Source organism: Myotis daubentonii, chromosome 7 (genome assembly GCF_963259705.1).
Source record: "Myotis daubentonii chromosome 7, mMyoDau2.1, whole genome shotgun sequence".
NCBI classification, from domain to species: domain Eukaryota; kingdom Metazoa; phylum Chordata; class Mammalia; order Chiroptera; family Vespertilionidae; genus Myotis; species Myotis daubentonii.
This window is the reverse complement of record NC_081846.1, coordinates 57,923,878-57,938,717: the sequence shown is the minus strand read 5'-3', so window position 1 is coordinate 57,938,717 and position 14,840 is coordinate 57,923,878. Positions and strand designations below refer to the sequence as shown.

General features: G+C 41.1%; 1 protein-coding gene across 5 annotated transcripts in view; it reads right to left on the bottom strand.

Annotated features, from left to right (window-relative positions):
• ACVR1 (activin A receptor type 1) overlaps positions 1-14,840 on the bottom strand; it is a 129,193-nt gene that overhangs the window by 45,210 nt on the left and 69,143 nt on the right. For all 5 annotated transcript variants that reach the window (XM_059704387.1, XM_059704386.1, XM_059704384.1 and 2 more), the window contains one exon: positions 8,731-8,804. In XM_059704387.1, the coding sequence (XP_059560370.1) occupies positions 8,731-8,797 (67 nt within the window). In that variant the 5' untranslated portion in view covers positions 8,798-8,804. The remainder of the gene's footprint in view (positions 1-8,730; positions 8,805-14,840) is intronic.

The window sequence follows — 14,840 nt, the reverse complement described above, 5'->3', positions numbered from 1 at the left end:
TAGTGAAGAAAAAGGAACCTCATGCACTGTGGGTGGGAATGGAAATTAATACAACCACTACGGAAAATTAGCATGGAGGTTCCTCCAAAAAACTAAGAGAGCTACCATATGGCCCAGCAATGCCTCTTCTGGGTATCTACCTGAAAATCTTGAAAAACATGGTAGAAGAGGGTAAAGAGGGTCAAATATATGGTGATTAAAAGAGACTTGACTTTGGGTGGTGGGCACACAGTGCAGTAGACAGATGACATATTATAGAATTGTATACTTAAAACCTATATAATCCTGTCACCCCAATAAGTTTAATAAAAATTTTTTTAAAAATGTAAGATTGTCTTTTAACTGAGTCTCTGCCCCCAAACTCAGAATAAATGCTTTGAAAGGATGTACTCTCTTAACTCCTCAGCCCAGATCAGATCCTGTCTCATAATAATCTTTTTTTATGTTACAATAATAATTATCATAGCCAACATCATTTACTCATTTGTCTGTCAAATATTCACTGCACACCAACTACATGCCAGGCACTGTCTTAGATATTAGGAATAAAGCAATGGACACCACAAAGTCCCAGCCTCTCATACTCCGGGGCTCACTTGGCATGTATTCCCCATGTCTCCTCACAACCACCCTGCTCCTGTCTCCGCAGGCCACAGCGGTAACAGACCCTGAGGGGTGGAGTAGCACATACACAGAGAGACACAGTAAAGAAGACAATAGCTCATGTGTTTGACTTTGTCTCTCCTGAAAAGGGCCTGATTCTTATGCATGACCAAGAGCCCTCCCTTCAGAAGACACTCTTTAAGTAGCAACAACACCATTTAACTATCAAAAATTTACCCTAATCCTCTGCAAATCTGACATTATGAAGCACATGAACGAGGACATGATAGGAAAAATAAAGAGAAGCCATGGCCGTGTAACTCTGTATGGCATCTGTGGCGGTCTTCATCAAAGAAGTCAACTTCTACACTGGATTGTGGGCATTTTTCCCTGTTTTTTAATTTATAACTTTCCTGAATAAATTGGATTTTTTTTTTCCATTCAAACAGACTTAGTGTAGGTACCAGAATTCAGGAAGTAAAGCAAGGTCAGCAAAAAAAATAAATAAAAGAGCCCATTTCATACTCCAAATCACCATTTGAATAAAAAATATGGAGTTGTGGTGTGTGTGTGTGTGTGTGTGTGTGTGTGGTTTTTTTAAGGTGAATTTCACCACCCCATTCCCAAGAGGACTTCCGTGTTCTTCCTCCTATTCCTTCTCTCCTTCCCACATCCCCCACATACACAGATCCTAGGAAAGTCCATGCTCTGCTCTAACCCATAACAAAGAATTAGAAGCAGCATTACCATGGATCTGCGAAACACCGCTCTGCAGAGCTCAGATTCAGCCGATTAGAACAGGCAGCAGCTGCTGCGGTGTTATGACCAAGGCTGAGAAGGCACAAAGGTAAACTTCCCTCTTCCCGTCAAATCCCCAGCTTCAAGAGAGAGGATTGTCAGGCCACAGGAAGTTATGAAAAAATAAAAGGTCCTAGGCCAGCTGTCTCAGAAAATATACCGGTGAGCTGTCAGAACCCTCCCCTGCAGGGAGTGGGGACTTCTGGGCAGTGAGCTCTTGGGAGCAGACTGGAGTAATCTTTTTACAACTATGGGTAACGACCCATTTGTGGGTAGTGAAATCCGATCTAGTGGTTCAAGACAAGGTTTCTTCCTTCTTTTTAAATGAAATAAAATGAAATAGAACAAAAAAGAGAAGTAATAGGAGAGGACCTTAAACTTAGCAAGTGATTACTTGTTTCATGAAATTTTTTTTGTTTCATGCGTGTGCGGGTCCTACTCTAAGATGTTTCTAAATGTAGATGCACTGGATCTAACTCTAAAATGCTTCCTACTGTGAGTCACTGTGAAGAGTTTGAAAGCCACCCAGCCCTGTGTCTCACACTATTTTGGAACTGACATGCGATCTGAGTAATTATGACTATTTCACATAATCATTATCTGTGGAAGCTTGCCTGAGGTCATGCAGGCAGCAGAGGCAAGTTTCGGAGGACAGTTAGCAGTGTTTTGAAAGCTAGAAATTAATTTTCAATATCTTTTGTTTTCCTTGCTGTTTATTCCTTTTGCTGTTTATTTCTTTTTAAAAGTTAAAGTTGCTTAAAAGTTCCTGGACCCAATTTGTGAGAGAGAGAGAGAGAGAGAGAGAGAGAGAGAGAGAGAGAGAGAGAGAGAGAGAGAGAGGAAGAGGAGGGAAGGGAAGGGAAGGGAAGGGAAGGGAAGGGAAGGGAAGGGAAGGGAAGGGAAGGGAAGGGAAGGGAAGGGAAGGGAAGGGAAGGGAAGGGAAGGGAAGAGAGAATTGCCTCACATCAACAAGCAATTCTCAAACACCAGCCAAGTATCTGAGAATTCAATCCTGGCACTATCTATCTGGAGACAGAATCAGATTCCACAGGTGAAGAGCTCTGTCCCACAAGACCACTTTCCACTTCAGATGCCAGTCTCAATCAGAGATTCCCACCACCCCCTCCCTGGGTTCAATTAATTTGCTAGAATTGCTCACAGAACTCAGGAAACCCATATACTCACTAGATTACTGATTTACTACAAAGAATATTAAAAGATATGAGTCAATAGCCAGATGAAAATATACATAGGGTAAGGTCCCAAACCAAGGAGCTTCTACCTGCCTGAAGTTGAGGGCCCACCAGGGTGACACACAGAAACAATCTAGTTCCCCAACATAGAAAGTTTCCAAAAAGGAACTGACAAACTGTCCTTTTTAGGTTTTTATGGAGGCTGCATTACATAATTATGATTAACTAAGTCACTGACCATTGGCAATTGATTCAACCTCAATTTCCCTCTTCCTTCCCCAGAAATCAGGGAGTGAGACCAAAAGTTCCAATAGTCTAACCACATGGTTGGCACCTACCCCTTAGGTGGGTGGGATCCAAAAGTTATCTCATTAACATAACAAGAAATGCCATTCTTGCTCTCATCACTTAGGAAATTCCAAGGGGTTTCGGTTCTGAATATGAAGACCAAATATATCTGAGAAATATATTCTGGTCATCTGAATGATTATAAATAACAGTATCACAGTTGAATGTATGACTACAAATCTCCTGCTGTGCTAGCTTTTCCATAGAGAGAGAATGGCATCCATCCTTTCGCTCTTGAGGCCAAACTTTATAAAAGAAGAAAAAACTTAGAAGCTATTGCACTGCCCACTCACTGTTGACTATAAAGAAATCATTTAATGAGCTAGGGTCCTGGATTTGTCTTCCCTTCTGTTCAATACTTGACTGGATTAAATTTTTAGAGTCCTACCCACACCCCACTGCTACTTCCTCTTACATAAATCTGCATTGAATATGAACATTTTCTAAGATCCACTGGGGGGAGAAAACTGGATGTGGCTTTAGTTTAACTACCCACAGAAGAAACAAACATTTCCCAGGAAGGAAAGCTAAAAGGAAGCTTTGTCACAACTCACCTTGCATCAAATAATACACCATCATTCTATTAGATAAGAAAATGTGACAATAAAGAAGTATCTTTAAAGAGTACAGCTTCATTAGATATTTACAGTTTACGTCCTAGTAGTGGCAAATAGCTCAGTACATCTCAATTATCTCCCCCCAAAAAGTCTCATTTGATGATGAGTCAATGAAAAAGATTTTGTTCTGAATAAAAGGGATAAATTATAGCAATGAGAAATGAGAGCAACAAATTTAATACTGACACATTTTTCTTACATTCACTCACCCCTTCAAGAACTTTCAGAATCCTCAATCATGAGAAATTCAAAGAAAGGCTTATTCTATTCTTCCTCGACCAGTGGCAAAGAGGGGTACCTTTATGGTCCCTAACAAAAAGTCCATTGAAGCTATCCCCGTCCTCCCCTCCTTGGGTGATTGGGCTGGAAAGTCTGAGTGGCGATAGCTTTGGAAATACTAAAATCTGTAAAAATTAACCAATTTTCAAGTCAGCACTGAAAATTATTTAGGCCAAAATCTCTTGCTCAAAACTCTGCAAAGTCCAGACTCCTTTAGTGTAATAAAATCTAACGATGGCTCACAAATTTAATAAAACGTGGGTCATCTTAGCTCTGAAATATTTCTGACGAAGCAATATTGCATTTGAAGCACTTGTGTCGTGGTCACCGCCTGCAAATGCTCACAGGGACAACGGGAAAGCCAAACGTGGAGGTGCTGGAACAAAGATGGACTTCTCGCTGGCGGCATAATAGCGGTGTTAGAGCATGATTAGTCTTATTAATGGGAAGGGAAAGGAAGGCTATATGGGTAATTAGGCCTCAAGTGCTCTTCTCTGTGAGAGCAAATAAAACTCTTCCTGCAGCTAGAGTTGTATATATAATAAGCATGAAAAATGAATAGTGGTATGAGAGACAAGACGAAAAACACAAACTCAGGTGAAGCAGCCTGGCCGTTTGCTATTACAAGATTTCATCTCAACCTTTCCAGCAGACTGGATTACGCTGGATTCTAGCATGCGCCAGATAGAACGTGAATGTGGGTGTAGCTAATTTAAGGTACCTGAAAAATGCAAAATTCTGAAGAAGGCTGATAATGGTTGAAACTCCTACACACTATTCCTCAAAGTATATCAGACCTTTCATTGGCTCTAGCCTTAAGCAAGAGTTTTAACTAATTCAAAAGCACATCGCTCAAAACCTACCTCATTAGGGTCATCATGAGGATTATGGGAAATAATGCATACAAAGAAGTTAGTCCAACATTTAACGCATATTAACCACTCCCTTAATATTACTTCTAGTCATCAGAGGGGCAGTTATAGTAAAGAGTATTTTCCAAACTTATTTGGTCTTTATGGCCCCAGAGCATTTAGGATTGCATAGAATGTGAGAAATGTTCTAAAGTACACTGATACTAGCCAAATTCTACCAAAATCACTGTTTGGGGCCTATTATTTGAAGAGATAAAACTATTTCTAGCCAGTACTTAAGAGACATTTGGGAGTCACTGGGAGACAAAGGAGAAAAAGCTTGTTGTTGTTGTTTTAATAGGCAACGAAGAGTAACTACCACACCAAGTATATTAGAACAAAATCTCTGTGAGTTTCTTACTTATTCCCCAAGAATGCCATCAGCTTCAATGAAGCACAGTTAATAAGGACCATCATAGCTGCTCTGTAAATATCAAACATAGTTCTGCTTCCTTTTAAACTTGGTAGTCTAAAGCTCTTCACTAGACAATGGGGCTTGTATAAAGATTTTCTGTATCTGCCCTATTATTTACCTCTTTTGGTTAAGTATTTTGTACTTAACATTTGCTTTATGACTAATGTTGAGTATATTAGAGTGTATTACAATTAGGGGTTCTCAGTGGCTTTAAAAAAATTCCTAGTAAATATACAAAAACAAAGAGTCTTTTCATAGAATATGTGTTTGACAGTTAACAAGTGGAGTGATGGAGAGAAGACAGGACTAAGGCAACTGCAATTATGATCAGAGCCCTCTCGGTTGTAGCACTCACTGGATATTCTGTTTTAAAAAAAAATAAAATAAAAAGCTACTGCAACTAAAGAATGTGTGTTCTTTTCCTTGTTTGTAAACATCCTAGAGGTGGTGGTAGATAAAATGGCAAAACCTTAGTGGTAATCTGTTTCCATTTCAGCCAGACTAACTCGTGTCATTGTATACTAGAGTCCTGGTGCATGGATTGGTGCACATGGAAAGGAAATTAATTAGAAGAAATATTTTAGAGGCCAGGGAGGGACAGCAGGAAAGATTGGCCGGTCAGGGAGGGACCACAGGAGGTCTCCAGGGCATGTCCACCCCGTCTCACTCAGTCCCCATCGGCCAGACCCCAGCAGCAAGCTAACCTACCGATTGGAGCATCTGCACCATGGTGGACAGTGCGCGTAATAGTGACTGGTCGAATGGTTGAACGAATGGTCAGACACTTAGCATATTAGGCTTTTATTATATAGGACTGTTACTGTGGCATTAAAAAGACATTTGCTAGATTCTTTGGGCAACTTAAGAGCTAAAAGCAAGAAAAAAAAACCAATGTTGTGGTTGGTAATATTGATCCATAAATGCCCTTTCCCCTTCTCTTTTCCTCATTCCTTCACTACTTCTTCTCTATTCATACTACATTCCCACCTCAATTTCTTTTCCACATTCTTTTTCTTTTGACCATGCCACATCCATGAAATCAAATGAAATCCAAAGGAACTTCTTGATATCACACAGAACTAAAGGCATAGAATTTGGAGGAACTTCATTCCACGACATTCTTTAGTTTTTATTGTAGTGATCAGTGTTTAGCAATTAAAAAGAGAAGGAAAATTTCTAGAAACTTGGCTGTTATATCTCCAGACATTGTCAAATGTCCCTGGGAAGGTCATATAATTGAGCTGAGAACTACTGTTAACCCATCAAATCTTTCCATCCCATTTCTTCTTATTAATCCCTTCAACCTAGGACCCAACCTCTCTTCTGGTTAAAACACCTCTAATTCCTTTAAACTTGCCATGCAGGATCTTTATGTCACACCCTCTTGGCACTAATTAAAATCACTGCAATATTAGTAAGATGCTTTTAATAACAGCATTGCTTAGCACCGGAACCTACCCTATACTAGTAGACACCCAAATTATTTACAACACAATGTCCAACAGAAATTTAATGTAACCCACATTATGTAATCTTGCATAATGTAATATTATTGGGTAACAAGAGAAAACCTACATGACCTTGGGCATGGCAATAACTTTTTAGAGGCACGATCCATGAAAAAATAATTAAGGTAGACATTTCATTACAATTAAAAACTTTGTTCTATGAAAGACAATATCAAGAGAATGAGAAGAGAAGCAAAAGACTGAGAGAAAATATATGCAAAAGGCACATCTCATAAAGGAATGATTTCCAAAATATATAAAAACTCAAAAATAAAAAAACAACCAACCTGATTTAAAAAATGAGCCAAAGACCTCAACAGATACATCATCAAAAAAGATACACAGATGACAAATAAGCGCATGAAAAGATGCTCCACACCATATGTCATCAGGGAAATGAAAATTAAACCAACTCCTATTTGAATGGCCAAAATCCAGAACACTGACCATGCCAAATAGTGGCCGGAAGTGGAGCAGCAAGAACTCTCATTCATTGCTGGTAGGGATGCATAATGGCACTGCTACTTTGGAAGACAGGTTGTAATTTCTTACAAAACTAAACCTACTCTACCATACAATGTCGAAATCATAATCCTTGGTGTTTACCCAAAGGAGCTGAAAACTAATTCCACACAAAAATTTGCATACCAATATTCATAGCAACTTTATTCCTAACTGCCAAAACCTGGAAGTAACCGAGATGTTTCTTTAATAGGTCAATGAATAAACTGGTACATCCAGACAATGGAATATTATTCAGTGCTAAAAAAAAAAAAAAAATGAAGCCATGAAAATATGTGGAGGAACATTAAATGCCTATCAGTAAGTTAAAGAAGTTAATCTGAAAAGACGATACACTGCATGATTCCAACAATACGTCATTCTAGAAAAGGCAAAACTATGGAGGCTGTAAAAAGATCAGTGGTGGCTAGTGCTTAAGGGTAGCAGGGGAAAGGGATGAACAGGTGGAGCACAGAAAATTTTTATTAGCACCACGCTCTAACCAACTGAGCTAACCGGCCGCCCCAGAAAATTTTTAGAGCAGTGAAATAGTCTGTATGATACTATAATGGTGGATACATGTCATTATACATCTGTCCAAACCCATAGAATGTACACCACCAAGAGTGAACCCTAATGTAGACTATGGACTTTGGGTGATTATAATGTATCAATATAGGTTCATCAATTATAACAAATGTACCACTTTAATGGAGGATATTAATAATGGGAGAGACTATGCATGTGGAGGTGTAGGGGTATGAGAAATCTCTGTTCATTCCTTTCCGTTTTGCTCTGAACCTAAAAAACAGCTTTAAAAAGTAATAATAAAGGGAGGGAGGAGAGGAGTGCTAAATCTGATAGGATTAAGAACAAACAAACTTGTTTACAGTAAGCCAAACCAAACACAGAACATTCATGCACCACTTACAGATGGGGGTTTGTTCTGAGAAACGCATCCTTAAGTGATTTCATCACTGTGCCAATATCATAGCGTGCATGCACACACACACGTAGATGGCATTGCCTACTACACAACTCGGCTACGTGGTATAGCCGATTGCTCCCAGGCTACAAGCCTGTACAGCGTGTTACTGTATAAAACAATACGAGGTTAAGTCAAGTGAAAGAGAAAATGATGCAATGAAAAGATGTGGTAAAGACAAGGTATATGGTTTTACAGCAAACTGTTTTTAATAAGTAGAAAGAGTACACTCTACAATAATGATAAAAAGTATAGTAAATTCATAAACCAGTAACAGAGTGTCATTTATTATCATTATCAAGTACCATGTACCATACATAATTGTATGTGCTAACTTTTTTACGACTGACAGTGCAGGATTGTTTACACCAGCATCTCCACAAACATGTGAGTAATGTGTTGTACTATGACCTTTCAGTGGCTATGATGTCACCAGGTGATACGAATCTTCCATCTCCATTATAATCTTATAGAACCACCATTGCATATGTTTATCTGTCCTTGACCGAAACGTCACCGTGTGGCACACGACTGTACACTTTGAGCTACCCAAACAGCTGTGAGCCTCTTACCTTCCATACTTGGGGAAGGGAAAGCCATCATCATTAGCACAGGGAGAATCATCACTCCATCTACCATTGTACAACTGTGGGGGGAAAAGAGAGATATAAGTAAGACAAAAAATTTAACTGCAGGATGACAAGTTAAATTAAGCATACCATTTTCAAACTGCCATTCAAGGCCTTTCTTACAAATCCCCCTCACATATGTTGCCTTATTTCTTAGTATATTTAAACACATACCCTTTACATAGATCTAAACAAATCATCTTAAGAAGTTAATCAGATGTACCTCCTGCTGGTGGCCACTCTAAGGTGATTTTCTCTGAGTCTACCCTCTTACAAAGAACTCAACAGGGGCAGGAAAAGTTCTCAGCTATATAAAGCTAGGCATTCCCAAAGGATCTTAGATTTGAATTTTATCTTACCCTATTGAATGCAGAATTGGCATTAAATTAAAACCTCTGAGAAGCATGAATAGACTGCTCTTACAATATGATAAAGATTAAGTGACTGAATCATTCAAGCCAAATTACTGTGTTTGAGCCTTACTTCTCCTTGCTCTTCATACTGCCCCAAGGGGAAAAAAGCAAACCTACAACATATCCCTCATCTATGGCAAAACAATGCTTTCCTTTATCAACCTCAAATTTAACAGAGGACAGACATAACCAAGACAGGAAGAAATCATGTAAATGTGCAATATGTAAAACTATAACTGAGAGAAAATAAGATACCTGATAAAAATTTCAAGTTGATACTGCCCTGAAACTACATTGGCAAAGGATCAATGTTATGGGGTAAAAGACTACAAAAGAGAACTTTTCCATTTGAATAAACTTGAAAAGTTTCAGGAATATGATGACCGTTTGGTTATATGAGTTCTTTATTACAAGAAATAATTTTTAACAATTAAACCTTTGTCTAGTTGTGATTTTCTGGATGGTAAAAAAAAAAGAAGAAGAAGAAGAAGAAGAAGAAAATGGGTAAAGTTCTGCCAAAACTGGTTTGGCTCAGTGGATAGAGCGTTGGCCTATGGACTGAAAGGTCCCAGGTTCAATTCCGGTCAAGGGCATGTACCTGGGTTGCGGGCACATCCCCAGTGGGACATGTGCAGGAGGCAGCTGATCGATGTTTCTCTCTCATCGATGTTTCTAACTCTCTATCTCTCTCCCTTCCTCTCTGTAAAAAATCAATAAATATATTTTTTAAAAAAAGAAAATGGGTAAAGTTCTTTAATAAATAGGTTAGTGTGCTATCTCACTCTTACAGCTTCAAAGCAAAGAGCAAAAGCCTGTTGCTATGTAAGCAGTTTAGAGTGGATTCCTGACTCATCTTCTTAAGATCACATTCTGAGGTTGGTAGTCTGATTGTTCATTCCCCACATCTCCATCCTCTGTTACCAGCCTTCATTCCAATTTGTTCATAATTGTATTTCAACCTATCCCTTCTCTATTAACAAGATGAGGAAGGGGAGAAAAGGAGATGTGTTTGTGTGCCTTCCTTTTATACCAAAAGAACATGAAATTTGAGTGAGCCCCTTTTACTGCTGTTATTATTCCCATGCTCACGTAGATCTTGTCTATAGTGAGCCCTTATTTGTGACATACAAACTACCTCATCTTGGCCCTCACAACCAGATTCCTCCAACACCACATCATGAACATGAACATTGTGTTGGTTCCATCTGCCTCATATGCCCCGAGTCTCCTCCTCCACCCCTCTCCTACCCAACTGCCTCCTCCTGCATTCATAATCTAGCTCAAAAGGCAAACACTTGGTGGAACAGCTCTCTGTCAGCAGATTGTAACCCCCCAGTGGTCTAACACCACTTGGAATGAATTCACTGTTTATGTCTGTCTCCAGCATAAGACACTTGTCTCCAAAAGGGTACATGTACCCAATGGTCCTATAAGACAACTCACTGACTTGTGGAATTAACATTCAAAAATTTTTACCTTACAGCCCTGGCCGGGTAGATCAGTTTGTTAGAGTGTTGTCCCAATACACCAAGGTTGTGGGTTCGATGCCCGGTCAGGACACATACAAGAATCAACCAATGAATATATAAATAAGTGGAACAACAAATCAGTGTCTCTCTCTCTACAATCAGTCAATAAATTTTAAAAAATATTATCTTATATTAAATGTGTTTATCTAATAGAGCCATAAATAACTTGGGCCTTTATTTGGTCTCTGTCACAATTCCTGTTGACAGTCTAGTATCAGAGGTATCTTTCAGAAACAGTGGGAGATATCATATATAATGAGACTATACCCCCGTACTATCCTTTTAAGGTTCCATTTAAGTAGAATTACAGGTTGAATTGGCTAGTTATAATGAAATGAGCCCTCCTCCAATGGGAAGGGTTCTAAAAACATTAAAGAAACTATAGGTTAAATATGGTATTAATCTGCAGAGAAGAGTAAGAAAATGTGAAGCTGATTTCTCTCATCCAAGTAGTTTTTCCATTAATCACATTACTAGAATAAAGCAGTTAACATTCAGTTGAATCTGACATAAAGTTGTCTCCCCTCCTGGCTAGTGTGGCTCAGTGATTGAGCACTGACCCATGAATCAGCAGGTCGTGGTTAGATTCTGGGTCAGGGCACATGCCCAGGTTGTGGGCTCAATCTCCGGTGGGGAGCATGCAGGAGGCAGCTGATCAATGATTCTCTCTCATCATTGATGTTTCTATCCTCTGTCCCTCTCCCTTCCCCTCTCTAAAATCAATAAAAACATATTTTTTAAGAAAAAGAGAATGCCCAACTTCAAAATAAAAAAATACTTAAAAATTGATTTACATCCAGTATCACAAACAATAAACATTATCCTGAGTGATCTGAGATTTTCATTAATAAGATGTCATCACCATTAGCAGTCCCTTAAATATTTCATCTTTAATCTTTTTAAAATTTCTATTTTATGTATGTTTTATAATAGTTTTTATTTTACATAAAACTTATAACCAACATACATATTGAGGGTGCCTGCCCAAAAAACTTTTTAACCAATGGGACATGTTATCAAAACCTTTTAAAAACTACTAGACTATCTTAGTTTTATCTATGAATTCCAGCCCTCCCTTCCTTCCTTCCTTCTTTCCTTCCTTCCTTCCACAACTAATGAGAGACTACTGTTTACTAGACTTTAGAAACTTAGAGTAATCTATCCTATCTAATGAAAGAGAAAAATGGTAATTGGCGTACGACGATACTCTTTTTATTGGCTAATCAGGGCTATATGCAAATTAACTGCCAACTATGATTGGCAGTTAACTGCCAACAAGATGGCGGTTAATTTGCATATGTAGGCACAATGCAGGGAGGCGAAAGGGAAAGCAGGAAGAAGCCCCCTGCCACTGACAGTGATCTGAAACCCAGGGGGGAGCTAAGAGCTGGGGGGCAGGGCAAAGGCGGCCCTGGGGCCGCCTTTGCCCTGCCCCCCAGCCATGATCGGAGAATCAGGCGCCTTTTCCGCCCTGGCCAGTGATAGCAGGAAGTAGGGGTGGAGCCAGCGATGGGAGCTGGGCACGGTCGAAGCTGGCAGTCCCGGGAGCTAGGGGTCCCTTGCCTGGGCCTAAAGCGGAGCCCACGATCGCGGGGCCACTGCAGCTGCGGGTCCCCGCTGCCCGAGCCGGACGCCTCAGCCAGAGGCATTAGGCCTGGGCAGGGGAGGAGCCTGCAACCGCGGGGAGCTGGGGGTCCCCTGCCCAGGCCTGACACCTCTGCCGGAGGCCTCAGGCCTGGTCAAGGGGCCGATCCGGTGATTGGTGGTCGGAGGGTGATGAGGGTCAACTCCTCTGGCCGAGGCATCAGGCCTGGGCAGGGGGCTGAGCCGGGAGTTGGGGGGATATGATGGTCCCCTGCCCAGGCATGATTCCTGGGCCAGAGCCAGTGATCGGGGGGAGATGGGGGTCCCCTGTCCAAGCCTGACACCTCTGGCGGAGGCGTCAGGCCTGGGCAAGGGGCCGATCAGGTGATCAGAGGGTGATGGGGGTTTACGCCTCTGGCTGAGGCATCAGGCCTGGGCAAGGGGCAGAGCCAGCAATCGGAGGGGTCTGGGGGTCCCCTGCCCAGGCCTGACGCCTCTGTCAGAGGCGTCAGGCCTGGGCAAAGGGCCGATCCTGCGATTGGAGGGTGATGGGGGTCAATGCCTGAGGGCTCCCAGTATGTGAGAGGGGGCAGGCTGGGCTGAGGGACACTCCCCCCACCCCCCCCACACACACCCAGTGCACGAATTTCGTGCACCGGGCCCCTAGTATATATATAAAAGCCTAAGCAACCAAATGACCATTTCACTTGTCGCTATGATAAGCACTGACCACCAGGGAGCAGACGCTCAATGCAGGAGCTGCCCCCTGGTGGTCAGTGCACTCCCACAGCGGGAGCGCCACTCAGCTGACTGAGGGGCACCAGACACCAGGCTCACAGCTGGCGAGCGCAGCTGCAGCCGCACAAGCCTCTCCAGCCTCCATGGCAGCGTGCTACCGTGTGGTGGTGGCGGCAGCAGGAGCAGAGGGGCCAGCATGAGTGAGAGCGGAGTGTAATCCAGCATAACGACATCCCCCCAGGGGTCCTGGATTGCAAGAGGGCGCAGGCCAGGCTGAGGGACCCCACTGGTGCACAGATGCACCAGGCCTTCTAGTAAAGATATAAGCATGGTCCTTACTATCACTAAGCTTACTGTCTATGTTGGTAATCAAATAATCATCCAAAAGATTGTATAATTAAATACTGAATTAAATGTAAAAAAAAAAAAAAAAAACTCCATGGTTAAACATGAGCGCTAACAAAACAACTTGAGACTTCCTGAAGGATGGAGGGACTTCCCTGGGGAGGTTATATCCAAATAAAAACCATACTAGAAAAAGGATAAGCCTGGGTGTGTGTGTGTGAGAGAGAGAGAGAGAGAGAGAGAGAGAGAGGTTAAAGAGAGAGAATTGGGGTGGGTAGCAACCTGTGTTGGAGACAGGTAGCATTTAAGGAAATAGACACAGCTTATCAATTTCCATAGAGACCCTATGGCCAGGGCAAGCAAGGTGTGTCCTCAGGACTTAGGACACACACACACACACACACCAGGCTAGGACGCAGAGAGCCTAGAGAGAAGAGTTATAAAGAAAGAGGAGAAAACCCAAGAAGACTGGAGGTAGGCCAGGGTCAAACCTCAGTAATATCCGGTTAAGCCCTAGCAAGCCTTCTCCTCACCTCTCTATATTCATTGCCTTCAAGGCCCCTAACCCTTAGTTCTCACAACTGGCCCCTCACCACCCCATTTTCCCAGGCACTGCAGCCAGTTTCCTGCCTATCTCGGGACCTTTGTGTACAAGACACTCCTGTGCTTGGGCCCTTCTTTCAGGATCCAACCTGGCAAATTCCTACTCATCCCTCAAGTCTCACCTTAAATTCGCTTCCTTCCTGAAGCTTGCCTACACTCAGATGCCCTCTTTACACTCTCATATACCATTGTTAACTTTCACCCACTGCATTTATCATAATTAATAATTACTTATTCATACCTGTGTGCTTTTGGATATCTGCTTGCCTCACTAGACTGTAATCTTGATGGTAGCAAAATCTATAGTCTATTTTGTTCATTGCTAACAGAGCCAAGGAGGTGCACATTTAATACTTGTTGAATCTGAATTTCCTCTAAATTAATGAGTTCAATTTAAATTTAAATTCTAAAGACACCGCAATCTCTTCCAGCCCTTTCCTACACATAGGCACATATACACTTGCAAAGAAATGGTGGGATTAAGACATTTACCATCTCTCTAACATTAATCTGTAAAATTTGTTCAGTTAATAGTAAAAGTTAGAAGTTAACAAGCTTCAAATTTCAAAATCAAGAATCCTTTCACTATTAAAAAAATCTAAAAGACAATCACTATTGGCATTTTTTCCTGTGACAAAGCCAAGAAAAGCCCATGCCTCAAAATATCCCTTAACAGATCATAATTGTACAAGCAAAACTAAAATATTAATTTACGCTCATAAGTATAAAACAGAAAAAAAAAGAGTTAGAAATTCATTCCCCAAGCTAATCATTGTTTATAGACAGAAAACTCAAAATCTGCCAGAAATCTCTGGGGAAGAAACATCATCATCATTGCTGG